The 18506-nt window shown below is 41.1% G+C and overlaps 2 protein-coding genes across 4 annotated transcripts in view; one reads left to right on the top strand and one right to left on the bottom strand.

The window, feature by feature from the left end:
- The window catches only part of nfatc3a (nuclear factor of activated T cells 3a), a 61496-nt gene that overhangs the window by 12432 nt on the left and 30558 nt on the right, over positions 1-18506 (top strand). For all 3 annotated transcript variants that reach the window (XM_051380326.1, XM_051380327.1, XM_051380328.1), the window contains exons 2-3: positions 4455-5637; positions 10643-10805. In XM_051380326.1, coding sequence (XP_051236286.1) covers positions 4455-5637; positions 10643-10805 — 1346 coding nt within the window. The remainder of the gene's footprint in view (positions 1-4454; positions 5638-10642; positions 10806-18506) is intronic.
- esrp2 (epithelial splicing regulatory protein 2) overlaps positions 18294-18506 on the bottom strand; it is a 54480-nt gene continuing 54267 nt past the window's right edge. The window contains exon 16 of the mRNA XM_051380331.1: positions 18294-18304. The gene's annotated coding sequence lies outside the window, so the exon portion shown is untranslated. The remainder of the gene's footprint in view (positions 18305-18506) is intronic.

The raw sequence follows: 18506 nt of genomic DNA, 5'->3' as shown, positions 1-18506 counted from the left end.
TCTGGGAGAGACAAATCCTTCCCTCCCTCAGTAGTAAACTGGGCTTTCTCAGAATGTGGGCTTGTGTGTCACTGCCGGTCACAGGACCCTGACACACTTTGTGTGCAGTGAGAGTAGGAGGAGGGAACAAAGTCTCTATGGATTATCCCCCAGGCGAGAATCCCCAGGCAGTGTGACGGTCAGCCAGAGGCCTGTTGAGCTTTGTGTCAAGGAGCCAAAGTAGATACCACCATCACCAGTGGGTCAGGTTGTTCCCTGTGGTTACCGTGAGAACACAACTGTCTTTGCGGTGTGTCACAAACATCCAACAATCAGCGCTTCACTGAAACATCTCCCAGTGAGGCGGAGCTATTATTAGCTTAGGTACAGCAAAGCCTCTTAGAGATCTTTATTTAACCGGATTGGCTGACTGATGTATAGACACTTGAGGAGTGTGTGGCACACCAGGCTTTCAGGAACAGTGCAGGGGCTTTACAACCAAGGCCATTGATAAAACAACAGTACCACTACTTGATCCTCTCCTCTCCTCTCCTCTCCTAGAACCTACTGTCCTAAGGTGACTGGTGTTTGGCTCTGACAAGGGGGTTTCCCACCACCCACCCCTTTCCTCACACTGTTGGGTTTTAGGTAGCAGGCTAATCTTATCTCAGGGCAAGGAGAGGGCTGTGGGCAAGGTAACATGGTCGGCCCCTGTCTGACCCCCATCTGTGCAACAAATTATTAATTAAAGTATTTCTGATTCTGATCTGAAATAAAAAAAATGTTATTTCAACTTGCTAAAATCAAGCACACTAAATGAATGTTATACCACTGACACTGTACGTCAACCCAACAGAGGGATTTCTAATCTGTTATCTGAGGAGACTGGGAAAGAGACAAACCAGAGACAACTTACTGCTCTCATTACTATCACTGGGCCAACACAGAGTCTAATACAAAGTCCAAGACTCCCACAGCATAATATGCTTTTAAGATATATATTTTTATGTATCATACATTTCATCCAAATCCAACTGGTAGGACATACACTTCAACAACTTCACCTTCTTATTCTAAACAGGTTGTGATGTGACCACAGGCTACATAATTCCAGTGCCAGACACTATCAATGCCCAGGGTTCAACCTGCCTACATTAGTTTCGAGTTACTGCTGCTTTTTATAACACGTTTGACAGCATACCTGATTCTGCAATTGAAACTTTTCTTGTTTTTTGTTTTTTACAGTAATAAGTTCTAAATAGACCATTGGCTGATTAGCAGCCAGTCGATTAGTGCAGCCGTAATGGATCTTGCATCAGTTCATGCAGGACTCGTTAGCCCTGGGGCATTTCTTTAGTACGCAAGGTGTTGATACCTTTCCATGGCACATAATTGACTGATCTTTACAAACACCTCTTGCTTTCAGGTATTTTACCTTTAAACTCCTCATTATTCTCTACAGGTCCTACCTGCCACATGATGCTATTACTGGCTTGGTTGCTTCAGTCACATGCTGGTGTTGACTTGTGTGTTTTTGTGCACTAGCTCAACCACCCCAATCCCCCTATAATTTGCATTTCTTGACAATAAAATGTCTTTTCAGTGGCATCCTCTAAATATGTCTTCAAGTATGTTCCAGTATAATTGTATGTGTCTTCTTACCTCTGAGGAATTTGATTGCTTTCACTGTTACAGCTATATATATATATATTGTAATACAACATTTTTGAGATCAGAATGCACATTTTGGCATTCATTCTCCATCATTTCTAGCTTTCTGGCTCCTTAGGAAACTTTAACAAAATAAGCTACACCAGTGTCCTCACTGCATCCATCTCTTTGGTGTATATATATATATATGAAACATGTTTGACAAATATAGTATTAACGTACTGTATAATATTAAGGAGACGCAATTTTACTGTTAAACCCTGTTTCTGTTGGTAGTATTAACATAACCACCTGCTTGAGCTGTCCTCTGTCCATTTCTTTTTTATTTTTTTATTTAGTGAACTGTGCTAATTAAGTCATTGATGGTTCGCCTGTCACACCCATTTAGAAAAGCATCTCTATCAGGACAGCACATAGACACCTATAGTCTCTCTAAATTAGTCTCTAGGATAGTGGCTTTTGGAAGCTTTCCTTCTTTGGAGACTGGTTTTGATTGAAAAAATTATTTGGAAATGTATTTATTTTTATTGTTTTAAGTGTTGTTTTTGTCTTTTTTGTTCATAGAGGAAGAAGCATGAAAATAGATTTACTCTATCATCATCATGATTACAACCGATAGGACTATTTTGCTACACATAAAACAAATCATGTCACTATAATATAATCGGTGATGTTTTGGTTTTCTTTGAGCATGGTATCGTGTATAGTGCAGGAGACAAAGTTTCTTTTTCTTTTCTTCCCAGCCTCTTTCTCTTCCTCACGACTTTGTTGTCCTTCTCTTGCTCCCTGTCAGTCAGTCAGATGCTGTCGTCAGAGGATCCGCTGCTGGGTCTTGTGACAGGCAGGCAGGGCCAGTGTGAAGCCGAGCAGCTATAAATAAAGAGCTTGCTGCTGCTGCCTCTGTTGCTGCTGTTGGATAGAGACGATAGGAGAGCAGACACTAAAAACCTTTTTTTTTTTTTTTTTTTTTAACTTCCTTGAGACTACCCCTTAATGTCTGATTTGACAACGCTGTAATATCACTGGTATGTTGTTATCATTTAAAGTCACATGGAACAAATATGGGAACTTAAATGAACACACTACCATGGTCTGTTTCTCCGTGCTTGACAGTTTGACAAAGATTTTAGTTTTGTGGTAGTTAAGTTATATATTTATTCAGTTTTTCAGTTGGTTTCTTATTTGTAGACAGGTAGGCCCATTCAAGAATATGGGGAAGTGATGTGTAATGATTTCACAACTTTATCCTGTACAGACTATACTGTGGTTTTAACTACCGTAAGCTACAAATTTTATGAATGCTCATGGGCCTATAATTTCCCCCTGGTCATTTTGCAATTTTCTGAAGGATTACATTTTTTGTCTTTTCCTTTCACACTAAAGCAGAAGTTATTCACCTCGAAAGGCCAAGGACAGGACCTGACAGGAAAGCCGGTGTTAAATAATGCTTGCTTTGTTTTACTTTTTGTGTTACTATTTGCAATAGGTTATATGGTGTATTTTCTTTTGTTCTAAAGTTGAGTTTTGGTTAAGTGAGTTGTACTGCGCAAAAGTAAAGAATGAACTTGTTGAAGTTGTGGCCTCTGCTATACTTAGTGCACGACACATACAACTTAATTATGACAAATGAAAATCAGCATGAGAAAATAATTCTGATGTTTCTGGATAAATCTGATACATTCTCAATTCCTAATGTGTTTCTAATGTGAAAATGTCTCTGCATGTGAAATTAAATTTTCTCATGTGAAACACTGGGAAGAGGGGTTACTCCCAATGGAGCAGCAGTGCATAATCACTGGAAGTTTATCAATAACCTCTAACAGAGTAGTGCCAATGCGGACAATGGGCTCTTGTCTATTTGTTTGTGTGTGGGTGTGTGTGTTTGTGTGTGTACTTACTGCCTGTGCCGGATGACCTTTGGTATAAATAGCCTGCCGGCGCTAGCTGTGATGACAGCCGACAGCACGCACCGTTGTGTGAATTTGTTTCCTGAGTAGTGCTGTTCATCGGTTATCCCTCTTGGAACAAGGCCTGTATGACTGCCTGCTACCCAGCAACACTCTGGCCTCTAATTTCCTGAACCTGGGCTCAATTGCAAGCGCAAACTCAGGGCGCAACCGCACATGGGTCTGTGACCAAATAAATATATGCAATTTTTGGCAACCAGATGCCAAGTCCTAATTCTGGTATAGCTCAGTAAGTGGATTTATAATAATGACTAACTACATCTTCTCCTCTTATCCTTTTTAAAAGCAACAGACAGTTAAATAAGCCAGGAGGAGAGTCCAGACCACTTCTCTGTTCTCTTAATTCCAAGCCACAAATATCAAGCAACCCAAACAGTAATATACGACACCTTAAATATGCTATCTTGGTTGACTTTGGGTTGGCTTCATAATCACTGTTTCATTTTGGGTCTCATGTGCTGGATTGAAGAGCCAACACAAGCTCCATTCTTTGATGAAAATTATGTCCTTATTTGTTTTTCACTGGGTACTCTTGGCTGCTATAGTTGTGACTGATTTTCACTGTGATGGGGATGATTACAGGGTGGGTTGGATGTAAATAACCGATGTGTAAGCTATGAATACTAGTGTTTTTGTCTGATCTGCATAAACACAACCTTAGATGTACCACTATATTCTATACCATAAGTATATTTTGTAAATTTGTATTACTTTTTATTGTACTTCTTCATGAACCCAGTGAAGTCAAACTAAGGAACATTAAATGAACAGCAGTAATAACTGAAAATATTTTCCAGATTGCTGTATCTTAATCTTCCCTCCCCTTTCTTCTGCTAGATCTGGAGCCTGATGACAACACATCGTTCTACATCCTAAATGTGGGCCAGGCCCAGTCTATGGTCACCAACCACCAGTCTATTGGCCTGCCTCGTCATGGCATGCAGTCCCACTCGCAGGTCATCAGCACTTCCCCGCGCTTTCAGTCACACAAACCAGGATCTGAGCCTCCAAGCTATGAGGTACACGACTCCAAGTATGGCACCTCCCCCCTGCTGCCCTCTGCTCCTGTGGAGGCACCGAAGGCCTTTGAGTGCCCCAGTATCCAGATCACCTCTATCTCCCCCAGCTGTCAGCAGGAGATGGATGCCAATGAGGAGGATCTGAGGGCCAATGGCCCCGATGGGGAGTACCACGGTGATAGGCCCCTATCCAGAGACCACCTGTATCTGCCCCTGGACCACTCATACCGAGACTCTTCGCTCAGCCCTAGCCCATGCAGCAGCCTTTCCTCAAGGAGCTGGTTCTCTGATGCCTCCTCCTGTGAATCATTCTCACATGTCTATGATGATGTTGACTCAGAGCTAAATGAAGCGGCTGCCCGGTTCACCCTGGGCTCCCCTCTTACTTCCCCAGGTTGCATCTCCCCTCAAACCAGTGGCGGAGTTTTGGAGGAGCAGCCTCACTGGCAGCACCACCACCCTGCCTTTGTGCACCACTCCCACTCCATCAGCCTGTCACCCCGACAGTCCCCTTGCCACTCGCCACGCACCAGTGTCACCGATGAAAATTGGCTTAGCCCACGGCCACCTTCCAGGCCCTCCTCGCGTCCCACCTCACCCTGTGGGAAGAGGCGCCACTCTAGCGCCGACATATGCTACCCCGGCTCATTGTCTCCTCATCACTCACCCACACCCACACCAGGACCTTCACCTAGGGGCAGTGTGACGGAGGACACCTGGGTTGGCAGTCCTTCTGTAGGAATGTCACCCTTCCAGTGCTGCCCTTCTGAGGCAGACATCCCATCCAAGACAAGGAAGACCTCACAGGACAGAACAGCAATGCAGACTGGAAAAGGGGATCTGGGGCTAGATGACCAAGGAAATATGTCTCCTAATCTAGACTCCCCTTCAGATGAGGCCCTGCACAGCCTGAAGAAGGATGGGCCTGGGGAACAGTTCCTCTCAGTGCCCTCTCACTTCTCATGGAGTAAACCCAAGCCTGGTCATACTCCTATATTCAGGTAAATGTGCTGATGTCGAGGAGAATAAGCAGAAAAAAGTGGATTTTGCCATTAGCAATCTTTTATAGATTTAGCTCCATCTCACAGATGTAGTCATATAATCCAACTAAAGCAAATGATTCATCCTGATGTAGACAACTAGGGTTTTATCTTTTCAAATGTCACCGAGCACTTTCTCAACTAGTTGAAAGAACTTTCTGTTGCAATCAATTTGTTCTATTTTACTTCCTGTTTGAATTTGAGAAAGACAATCATGACTGCAATATTAGTGTGGAATAGATTCTTGATGCATACATCCTGAAACTTAAAAGTGTTTTTAACTTGGAGCCAAAACCTGCTGTGGCGATAACTGCCTCTTTATCAGTATTTTTGTGAATTATTGATGCAATCACCGCTTGGCAAGACAGCACATGTCGTCAATCTTAAAAGCAATTAGTAGGTCAAGGCTAAACAATAGACCTCAGTGGTGAATTGTTTTTGATAGTGTTGAGGGCTGTCATAAAGATTGAAAACCCCTTTTGATCTAGAAGAGAAGTGTAAACATGACAATCCAATAAATTAATATCAAATAGCAAGGTGGATGACTTATAGGCCCGTTGATGGCACTCTGCCGATCAATGTTCAGCAAAGGGGGAACTTTGAGCTTTGTATCAGTAGTATAAATCTGACTTAGTTACACAGTAGGATACATTTTTTAGTGTGCAGAGGGAAACACAGGGACACACATCACACCAACTCTTCCAAACACACGCACACATGCAAATAGACAGGAACAATCTCCACATTAAAGAGTGATGGGTGCAATCAGAAACTCATAGTGGACTTTTTTAGGAGAGGAGTGTGCTATCTGTTCTCCAGTGTGTGCAGCAGATGAAGACATGGCCTTGTTTGTGTGCGTTGGCCCCTAGCACTGTAAATCAGCACAGGGCACATATGGCAAGGGGACCACCACACACACACACACACACACACACACACACACACACACACACACACACACACACACACACACACACACACACACACACACACACACACACACACATAGACCTAACACTCTCCAGCTCTATTATGAGTCACCATTTGATCTTTGCATCCTTGCCCTTGTAAGTGAAGTTTCCTAAGGCCATGGCTAAGACAGTGACTGATTAATGTCTACATTGCTGTAGGTTAGGGGCTGTATCATAAAGAAAACAACAACATTGCCTTTTTTTAAACTATGTTGTTTACTCTAATTTTGACCTAGAAGTATTTCCTTCCACTAATTTCTACTAAAATTATTGTACCACCCCCAACCTTCCTTCCATAGTTAGTAAAATACAGGTTGAACTTAGAACAGATTTCAAATCTTCAGGTGTGACTTCTATAGCACAAAGTCAAGTGGTGTAAGCTCATGTCTGCCATAAGATAAAAGGTAGTTGAGTTGCCTATATGCATGCACGTGTGTGTTAGTGGTGTTTTAAACAGATGGCCCAGATGGAATGGGTGTGATTGGGTTAGAATGGGTGGGATAAAAAATTGGTGGGGTGTTCAGACACTTATTTTAAGTCTTCTCACGTCACGCCTTACTCCCTGAGCTGTCTACAATGAGATATTAATAAACTCTAATGAGTTGGTTGCCAAAACACTTTATTCAAACAAAAGACCAGGATTACTCTGTGGAAAATACATTATGTACAGCTCTTGTCAGTAAGCAGAGCCTAGGCTAGAAGTGGTAATCAAAAAAATAGTCTAAAAAGTAGCCACTACATCACTTGATCGACTGAATGAACTGTTAGCATTGGCTGTATTTTTTGTTTTTGGACTGTGAAAGTGGGAGTGACAGAGAGAAATAATTAAACTGAATAGGATAACCATTAGGACTAAAAATGCAGTTTTATTAGTTGCTAGCATTTGAGGTACTAATGGTATTATTGGTTAGAGGTTACATGTATGCTTACCATTAATCCATGAGGGAACCAGTAAAGATGCACTAGTTTTCAGGGAGTACTTGTACTAGACTTTTGATATAAAACTATAAGAGAACAGCATAAACATACATTGTTTTCATTCATGCAACATGTGCAAGATAGATGCAAGATTACCTAATTTACTGGAAGAAAATGATGCTACTGGGACTGCTGAGACTATAGAGAAGACTAGGTGGGTTTTAGCAATGTGATGGGACCGGTAGCCACTACACCAGGGCGTAGACATTTGAGAAAGGTTATGTTCTGTCAGGACATAGGCTAATGCTCCGTCACAAAGCTCATATTTCCTCTGTCCTCCTCTACTCTTGTTACCGTAGCAGCCATGCAAACCCACACTTCCTGGGTGGTTATGTCATGGCTGCCGGGAGGAAAACATAAGGGTTAGGATGCGTCTATTACACCGTGTTAGAGTGTTAGATCTTAGATAGAGCTGCTATCAGGTGAAAACTGTGTTTGAAAATCCTGCTTAAAAGGACTGACTACAAGTCTTTGTTGACTATTTGAACATTACAGCAGACTATACATTCATCATCGTCAGCACAGATAGACAGTGTTAACTTTTTTTTAAAGCAGGATATGAGAAAACACAGCAAGTGAACAGAAAGTGTTCATGACAACTATTTGGGTTATATAGCCTCACATATGATTTACTCAGCCTGGCTAGTAGTCAAGTTAGGGTTCATTTATGTAACAAGTTACAACCTAAAGTGGTTTTAGGTGACATTTTCATGTCATATGCGGTAGGAGAATCTGTAAAATATAGCTCAGTTAGATTTGTAACCACAAAGCTACATTTAGCTTCTCAAAACATCTACAAAATATCAGACACATGCCTTTTCATTCCAAAATGCAGCCTTTTCTTTGGATTTGGTGCCAGTCTGTAAGGCAGTTTATGCAGTGAAATGGCTCCACTGAAAGCCTGACTCACATGTCTTTAATTCAGTCTGATCAGATTGGTCTGAATGTAGCCAGCACTTGACAGGCATTTGGAAAGGGAAGAATTAAGGGAGTAAGCCATGCTGGCTAAAACTTTACAAACTTTCCCCTAAAAATTATTTCTACTGTCAAAGATCTATCATGCAGTTTAGACTCAGTACGTTTGCATGCTAGGAGCCTGTACCGCCTTGGATAGAGCCAAATAAAAGTTCATGCCACCGTGTGACAGGGGGCACAAAGAGCGAGAGAGAGAACATTATGGTAGAGATCAGTGTGTAGCGTAGGGCGTCTGCCTCTTGGCCCATAAGACAACACGAACCACAAAGTTGCAGCTGCCCACAGTACAAAATCAACTCACTGACTCAGACCTAACATAGAACACAGCCATAGACATACATACACACATGCATGGACACAGTGAGAGTGTGCATGCATACATAGGCACACAGTTTAATTTATGATTGCGTATACTGCTGTGCTAAAAAAACAATGGCACTTTGTAACTGCTGCCAGACAAAACACCTGGGTGACACATAATAGCTTATGCTGCCCTACAGTAGGCTTCTTGGATCATAAATAATTAATTGTGTACATTGTCAGCGTGTGACAAGGGTTTACATTGTGGCTTTTAATACAATTTAGTACCTTATCAAGTTGAACATATGTACTGTAGTAGTACAGTACAGATATTACATGAGTAGAATGTGAGTAGACGTAAGTAAACCAATAATGTAAGCCATGTAGACCATTAATGTAAAGAAAACTTAACAAACTGTGGATGTTTTGGAAATTTCTGTTGGTAACATTTGTAGCTGTCATACACATAATGATTCTGACAATGACAGATATATAAAGATAATTATGATAAAAATGACAAAGATAAAGATATTGATAATTTTTGTTAGTGTCATAAGAGGCATATTCCACCATATTTCATTTGGTTCAGTATGTCTATATTGAAATACATTTTGGTCCAGATTACTTTTCATTTTGGGCATTTTGGGAGAATTTGCAATATACTCCAAAATCATTATTTTGAGTGGATTGTGGGGATTTTACTTGAATATAATTAATTAAATTCTAATCAACAACAATAAATACAACAACATTGGAAAAGGTTACGGCCTGGTTGATGCTAATAGTTGATGCCAGTGTTTACAAAATGTTTTGGGGATAAACTGAACTAATGCACTCAGATGGAGAGGCCCAGTTTCTCTGTGGAGAAGGCCATTGAGTGTTTTATTTTCGAGTGCAGCTGTTCAAATATGATTGTGGCCTACACAGATAAAAAAAAAGAGGCAGGGAGGAAAAACACACAATGCCAGCCCGTGGGGTGCACTACGCATAAAATATACACTTGTACAGTATACACACAGACTCACACACACACACACACACACACACACACACACAGCGTAATTAACCACTGTGTGACACACTCTCATCCCACCCACCACCATTCACTGACCCACAAAGACGACTCACAAAGAAAAGCCCCCCTTAGAAAATGATTCACCCTTATAATCTTAATATGACCTATTACAAGTGTTATGTTTAAGAACAGGATTAATGCATGTGGGCATTCCAGTGATTCACTGTCTGGTGGGACTAAGTATACTGCATGTCATACCCCCATTTACACCTATTACACTGTCTCAGACAATATAGGGGAATACCACCTTCTCAGCTTTTGAATGTTTTCAGACAGCCTTAAGGTTGTTGTCATCATCCATAAAGTAAAGCGAGAGGTTGTCTAGCTTGACCCTGTGAGCTTTGATGTCATATGGATTACTGTGTCTGTACAAATTCACAATCATTTGAAATATGGAAAGTGTAAAGGTGTAGGAGTACCCAAGCAAATTTTCTGAGGGAAAGTTTTACTGTTAAAGCTGTTAAAATGTTCTTTCCTCATCACTGACAAGATTCTATGCTCTCTTGGTCCTAAGCTTCAGGCCAGTTTGTTATTAAATTATATGCACCAATTACTACAACCACACATTTTTCCACTGTATGTTATAATTGTTTCATATCAAAGCTCTAATATACTCTTCCTCTTTGTGTGGGTGGGTGTGTTCATTCTTGTGGTATTCTCTCCTCAGAACCTCCTCACTGCCTCCCTTAGATTGGCCGCTGCCAAGCCAGTTTGGGCAGTATGACCTGAAGATAGAGGTGCAACCCAAAGCCCATCACCGAGCGCACTATGAGACCGAGGGCAGCCGAGGAGCTGTCAAAGCAGCGTCCGGTGGCCACCCAATTGTCAAGGTAACAAAGTTCGGCATTTTCCCACAAGTTTGGGGCACTTACTGCTGCTCAGTCATAAGTAATCCTTCACCATTTTGTAGGTTAAATCTGATGTCTTTACCATACTGAAGCTTAAATTTACACCAGAGGTCAGGACTGATTTATTGTCTGTGTTGACGTGATGCTGGCCATGCATTGGTAAAGTCAACCCCATAGCCAAGATGTCAGCTCTTGCAGCCTTCATTGATTACATCAAAATTTAGCAACAGCTTCCTGAAATACAGGCTGTTCGCAGGGAGGCCCTTTTGCCTGTGAGTGACTCACAGAGACATCCTTCATACTTATGATAGCAATATTTGAATGATAAAACTAATGCACTATTGGACTAATTGTTCAACCAGACATGTAGTTGTTGTGAATGAGCATTACGTTTAGGGTTTCATCCTACATAGTTGCATGTGTGGATTGTCACATGGACCCTCTCCCACAGCAAGACTGTCAGTCAACCTGTTGAGGCAGGAAGACAAGCAGGCAGGCATGAGAGCTGCCACTGTAGCCCAGTCAGCTGGTCTGTCATTCGATAGCACCTGTGAGAGACTAGGTGCTATCATAGAGCTATGGCTGCTTTTCTCTCTGACTAGTGAGAGAGGGAGAAAGATAGAGAGAGCGGAAGATTTCAGTCCCATTAATATTTCAAGAACGCAGTGACTAGCTTCCTTTGTGTGTATGATTAAGACGGGGCCGAGTTGGACCGTGACCATTGTTGTGGAACCCAGCAATGGCTCAATGAGTTCAGACTGCCAGTTCGGTCAGCTGTCCAGTCTGTCCTTCGTATATCTTGCACACTTGCATCTACTCTACTAGCAAAGCAAAATGTGGATAAATGTGATCTTCATCTTGTTGAGTTTTGTTTGTTTAAATACAGTATATTAGTGGTCCCAGGTGCGCCATTGTGACACCCCACATGAAAGAAGAAAGGTTCTTGAAAATGTTATTAATATCAGAATGCAATATATTCTATATATTCTACATTTAAAAATGTATTTGAAGCACATCCAAATGTGTGTGTATTTATTATTAGTTTTTTGTTATCATTGGGTGTAGGCGACTTGTTTCGTCATTGCTTTGGGTGGGAAGTAGGTTAGGCCTCAGGCTATCTCAGTCACCGCTCATTATGCACAATATATAAAAGATATAAAAATGAAAAGAAATACAACAATCAAACAGCTGTGGACATGAAATTTACTGAAACAACAAGGAAGCCCAAATGACTGCCATTTGTTGCTTTAGAAACAGCCCATGTCCTCATACATTCAGTCATGCAGGCTCCCTCCAGGCCAATCATTAACCATTTCAACCTCAGTTAGACCAAGATTCTATCCTGCCATATGTGAGGATGCATAATTTAGCTGTCAAATGTTTTTCAACCAAGTGTTTGCCATGCTTGCCCTCATTCCTCATCGCCAGAGGGAAATGGTTGGTTATAGCAGACGCTACTAGTGTGTAGAGAGTTTATATCTTAGGACTCAAACTAGGCAATTTCAAAGTTCAAAGCTTTACTGTAATGTGAAGACAGTCTCTGGTTTGTTTGCTCCAAACAATATTTTTTTTGTTGTAATTGTAATATTTTGTCATGCAATTTTTTTTGTTTGTTATTATGGTTATTAGTTTTTGTTGGGCTAAATACTAATAAAGACTAGAATTGAAAATTAATACGATAGCAGTTTAGATCAAGGAGGCAAAAACAGATGATAAGCCACAAGAGTTAGGTTTACTCCCACTCATGTACTTTTTTTTGTAGATGAGCAAGGTTTACAGATTGCTTTGTTCTGTTCTTGATACATTGTTATACAAAAAAACTCCTATTAAACCTGCACCTCGACCTGCACAGATAAAAGTGAAAGAAGTCAGTGTTTCCTATGTATTAGCACTGTGCTGAAAATGAAAATCAAATGTATTTCTGCTGGAGCGCTACTTTCATGATCACATTGTTGTCACGGCCAGAGGGAGTTGACAGAGCGAGAGAAGCACACAGACAACATTTGCTTGTCATGAGCAGCGGTTTGCAGAACCTTTGCGCACAGAGAAAATGTGTGGGTGAATGAGTTTTATAAGGGAGGGAGGGCTGAGCAAGTGAGTTTGATTAGGAAGTATATTTTCTTTAGAATTAAGTGTGTGATATTAAACTAAAAAAACACTAATAATGAGCTGGCTATGTGAGGATAGATACTATCAGCACTTGTCCAGCAGGTCTAACAGTCAGTCTTTGTTTACTAAACACCCACTCCTCTATTGTTGGTCCTCTTAGCCTCTTTTTGATGCTCTGTGCAAAAAAAGTACCATACTGAAAGGTCGTTTCTTCACCCTGTGATGTCATTATTGTTATTACAGAAACACGTTTACTTTGAAAACCAACACACATGCATTGTGGTTTGTATTTTTGTTTGAGGTCATCAGAAGAACACGCAGAGATGCTGGATATATTCTTAGACCTATGTTAAAATTAACAGAAAAACACGTCAGAGGGAATCTCAAAGTCATTCAGCCACTGTTTTGACTGGGTTAACAAGCTTGCACGTATCATGTTTCACAGGTGCACTGTTGGTGTTAACCAAGCTAGTCCCTTGGGACACAATGACACTGGTGCCAGCATGTGTGATTGCAGCTTCTCTGCCACAGAATTTGAATACTTAGATTGGACGTATACTACCAAATATAATTTTTTTTGCAGGCAACATTAAGGAGCTTTTCTTTGTTATGATGGTAAACATTAGTATACAGTAAGAGCTATAGAAAATAGGCATTGACTGAATACCTTTATGGCCTTTATTTATTATTCCTTTATTTATCTTTACGTCATTCAGTCCACATTCAAAGCATGCTTCACTTCCAAGGTTTAATAATTTTGATCTAAAATACTTTGATACACCAGCAGCTGCCGTTTCTACAGATTTTACTTCTACCTTGGCTGTAGCCCTGCGGGTCCTCTTATTCTCCTTGGGTCTTGACTCTGGTGGTGTGATGTCACCAGATGACGGCATAGCTGCCATCTGGACATGGTGATGACTTCTTTTTGTGGCCACACTGTTGCCCAGATCAATGCACCACTGAGCTGCTGTGTCAACAGAAAAACAAGAGAATGTCTGAGTAGGGAGCTGTGGGTCTGGTCTGGTTTACATGTGTTATACATGTTTGAGTTGCACTGTTACCAAGGGAAAAATCTTAAGTCGGAAATTGGCGGGGACCAACTGGGAGGTTTGCTCCTATTTGTATCCAAATGCACACAGTTTGTATATAAGCATGTTTTGTTTCTGCTGCATGGCCTTAAACAACGAGTGGGAAGGATTTAGTGGCATCTAGTGGTGTAGTTGCAGATTGCAACTCCCTTGCTTGCTTTATTCTGGGCTACTACAGAAACATTGTAGCCTCCATGGAAGGCAGCCTTCCCAGGAGTGTCTCATTCGCCATTTTTTCCCGATGATAGTGAAGTCACAACCCGCCCTACTCTTAACTCTGACAAAGAGTTTAACCTGGGGCCATTAAACAATAAAAGCAGTCATACAGGCTTAGTAGTATATGCATTTAAAAAAATAAAATGATATGTGTGCATGTATATAGGCTCAATAAAGCACATGTATCGGATCAGTACTCTGTTTAGCTATCACAATTGGTATCAGGAAGGAAAAAACCTACCTACAGGTAGCCTACTATCCACCTGATCATTTTGATGATGACAATTTTTGGGAGCATCAAATTTCCCTCTTTCATACACTGGAGTGAATGTGACCCTCGGTGCCCGATAGCGATTGCGCACATGACTCTTACATTTGATTTCTTTATCTGGCCCGTTCGAAGCAGGCAAACCAGGATTTCTTGGCGTAGACATTTGTATTGTAGTCGAGAATAAAACAATGTACAATAAAATTTGCAGGTGGAGCCCTCAGCAGCAGGGAATAACGCACCATATGCGCAGTCCAATAAAGTACACTAGCATTTAACCCAATGCCATGGAGTTCTGTCGCATGAAAAATGCTCTGAAAGTGCTTCGGTAGCTGCAATGCTCAAATTCTTTTTCATTGGTTTACTCAGTTTTCCCTCTTCCTTCTCCCTGCAGAGATGTTCTCTGAGTTGAAGTGTCAAGAAGGTCACATTTGATGGATCTAAATAGTTCTCAGTTGAGTAACCTTTGGTTGCAGTTTTGAGAGGTGTGTATACTTTACTTTGGAGCTCAAACGACTCTTTTTTAGCAGATGGAGTACTGGCTTCAAGTAGTCTCTTTCACAGTAACATAATCTGTACCGGAATTCGCAAACTCTTACAGACAAGCCAGGGCTTTGTTTACAAACTCAAGGATGTTTCTGTCCTGCCATTTAGGTACCGATGCCTGGTTTTCTTATGTTCGACTACGAGCTATTGACTTTTATTGCTCTATCACCTTTAGTTGGGAGTCCCAGCAGGTGTTTCACTGATCAGATTGTGGTCAAGCAAATTATGTAGAGCTACTGTAGGGTTGCAAAATTCCAGGAATTTTCAAAGTTGGAAACTTTCCATGGGAATTGTGGGAATATATGGGAATTAACAGGAATAAACGAGAATAAACGGGAGTTAATGGGACTAAACTGGATATTTTTAGTATTACTTGTTATAATACTGTTAATCTATAACAGGGAACTTGCATGTAGTTGCAGGATAATCTTGCTTAAAACAACCTGATTTAATGCAACTTCAGTTGAATGTCCTCCCTATATTCGTCAATGACATGCACACGCAGTAATCTGCATAGGCTACTACATACCTACATACTTGCCAACATTTATTTTTTAAAATATGGGAGTTTTTTTCTTTTTTTGGGGGGGAGGGGGTTGAATACATAACCCATTGCTATTAACCTATTTGGGTTAATTGTATTGCATGCATATAACCATAACCATGGCCATAGTACATCAAAGGCAGCATGCTAGCTACCATCATATGTTAAGCTAAAGGTCAATGGTTTGGGCTACTACTTATGGTGCTATCCATTTGTCTCGTAAATCCCCCGCCCGAGTTGCTCTGACGCGAGAACGTGACGTAATTGCCTGGCTTGTACCACTTATAGCGTTCCATTTGTCTTTGGACATTACGAGTCGGAAAGAACATGGATGTGGCTGTGGCTCAGAGGCAGAGCGGGTCGTTCCTAAATTGGAAGGTTGTGGGTTCGATCCCCAGCCCCTGGTGCCACATGTCGAAGTATCCTTGAGCAAGATACTGAACCCCAAATTGCTCCCGATGCCGTGCATCACTGTGTGAATGTGTATGAATGTTAGTTTCTGTTCGATGGACTTTGCCATCACTGTGTGAAAGGGTGAATGTGGCACGTAGTGTAAAAGCGCTTTGAGTGGTCGGAAGACTAGAAAGGTGCTATACAAGTACAGGTCCATTTACCATTTACCATGCCACCAGTGCAGCAGCTGTGTTGTTATTGCTTGTGGCTCATCTAAACAAGCTCAATGTTTTTCTACAGAAACACTAACATTTCAAGTAATTTCGTTATTGGAAGTATTCGATTTCAATAACATTTAGCCATTTTTGCCCATTTCAATGTTTCCAAAACTCCCCAGCTTATCTTTCCATGAAAAGTTTCCGGAAAGTTTCCGGAAATTTACCGGAAAAAAATGTCCGCCCCTTGGCAACCCATTATTTTTTGTCTTGTAGCTCTGTAACCAAGTTTTGAAATCTGATTTCTGTGAACTTTTACATTAAAAGTTCATTTTTAAATATTTTATGTTTAGACTGTTAAGAAAATAGATGAACTAGTGGGGTTATTAGGATCAAAACAAAACAGATAAAACACCTTAGATTAGAAAAACAGCAGTGCATACTAAAATTGTTTACTGTTGTCAGCTGGTACTGTGTGTACTCTTGTGTGACTTTGCAATAGTATCGTATGGCGTGTGTTGCATTATATTAAGCAGTAGACATGCCTTTGAATTTTATGTTACAGTAATTTGTGCTCTGGCAACACAAATACATATCATCCAATCAAGGAATAACACAAGAGACTGCAGTGTCGGAAGCTTGACACAACTTTTTCTGCTAATACTAATAAGAAAGACACAATGGTGTTGACCAGCTGTTGATCAGTGATCTCAAGCAGGACAGGTCATAAAGCTTTGGCTGGCAATGGCCCTAGCAGTCAGCTCCTTTTTTGTCTGTATGTATGGTAGCCAGACAAACAAAGACCACAAAGCATGACAGTGTTTACATTGAATTGTTTTGACAGACATGATTAATAGCACTGGGATCTGGGAGGAATTCTGTGTATTTCTATGCAAAGACTCCCTGCTAATGATATTGTAACTAGCCACAGTGTTGCTTTGTCCATCCGTCAACAATGTTTGTGAGGCTTTTATCCATTAGAACAATTATCTCTTTACATGTGTACAGCACCACAAACTAGGAAATCCTACACTTGTAATCTACTGGTTGGCGGAGAAATCTTTGAACTTTCTGAGAAATTGTTCACAAAATAAAAATACATTAGAAGAATGACGTATGTTCCACTATACAGTATTCATATTGTTTATACAGTTGACATTCTACAGACTTTAAAACAAGCATTGTGGTATTGACAATTATGTGCAAAGGTTAAGAACATTTTTAAGGTTATTTTAAAAATGTGCAAGATCCTCAACATGTTTCAATATTGTTGACCACCTGATCTTTTTAAAATGATTGTACATTGCAGGATGGCCTTGACTGTGCCTGGCTGACTGGCTGTTTTAGCCATTCCTCTGGGGCTAGCTGCAGACCATAATCGGTACACCTGTTGCTAGGAGACATATAAGTCCAAAGCCTCTCTGGCTGGCTGAGGTATCCTTGTGCGTATTTATCCAGCTTAATTGAGTGCTGCTGCACCCACACAAATATAAGGAGCCCCTCTGGTATTACCTGCTGCTGTGGATAAAGGCAGACAGACACAGCAAGAAAAGGCTGTCAGATACAGTGAAGAAACAGTCACAGTACACTGCACACAAACAAACGAGTACCCACAAATACAGCATAGAACTACTTAATTACGACACAAGTCTGAAATCTGAAATCCATCTTTAACCTTGTTGCCAGTTAATAAATCTAAATGAAGCTGTGGTGTCTGGTAACAAGGACTGGAAAAAGAATATGACAGAAGCTGTCCAAGACAGCCTTAGATTTCCACTGGCTTGGATGCATTAAATGATTTTGAGCCAAATACTTGAATGCATGGCCATGACCCCATTGCTGTCTCGCTCTCTATCTCTGTATTTACTCTCACATTTTCAGTGTCTATAACCCTTTACTTTATTCTGTCCATCTCTCTCTACCTGTGTCTTATATGCTTTCTTTTCTTCTTCGTACTGTTGCTTTTGCCACAGTCAAGTTTTTGCTCCGATAGGTCTCTCTCTCACTCTGCTGACCCTTTCAATAGACTGGTTGTCATAATGGGGAGACACATAGACAATAGTGCAGAGCCATGCAGTTTGCACTGTGTGAACTGGCTGGAGCTGGTGTTGCTTTGCCCCAGGGCTGTATTTGATGTAAACATGTTGGAAGCTTGGCTCTCATTTATTGTAATCAGGCTTAGCGCACAGCAAGAAAACAGTCACTGAGAGGGGGAGAGAGACAGAGAGGTGTGTGTGTGTGTGAGCGAGAGAGAGTGAGGGAGAGTGGGGGAGGATAGAATGGGGAATAAGAGGAATTGAGCTT

This window comes from Dicentrarchus labrax, unplaced genomic scaffold (genome assembly GCF_905237075.1).
Source record: "Dicentrarchus labrax unplaced genomic scaffold, dlabrax2021, whole genome shotgun sequence".
In the NCBI taxonomy this organism is placed as follows: domain Eukaryota; kingdom Metazoa; phylum Chordata; class Actinopteri; family Moronidae; genus Dicentrarchus; species Dicentrarchus labrax.
Note: the sequence above shows the minus strand (reverse complement) of the source record. Positions and strands in the feature narration are given on the sequence as shown.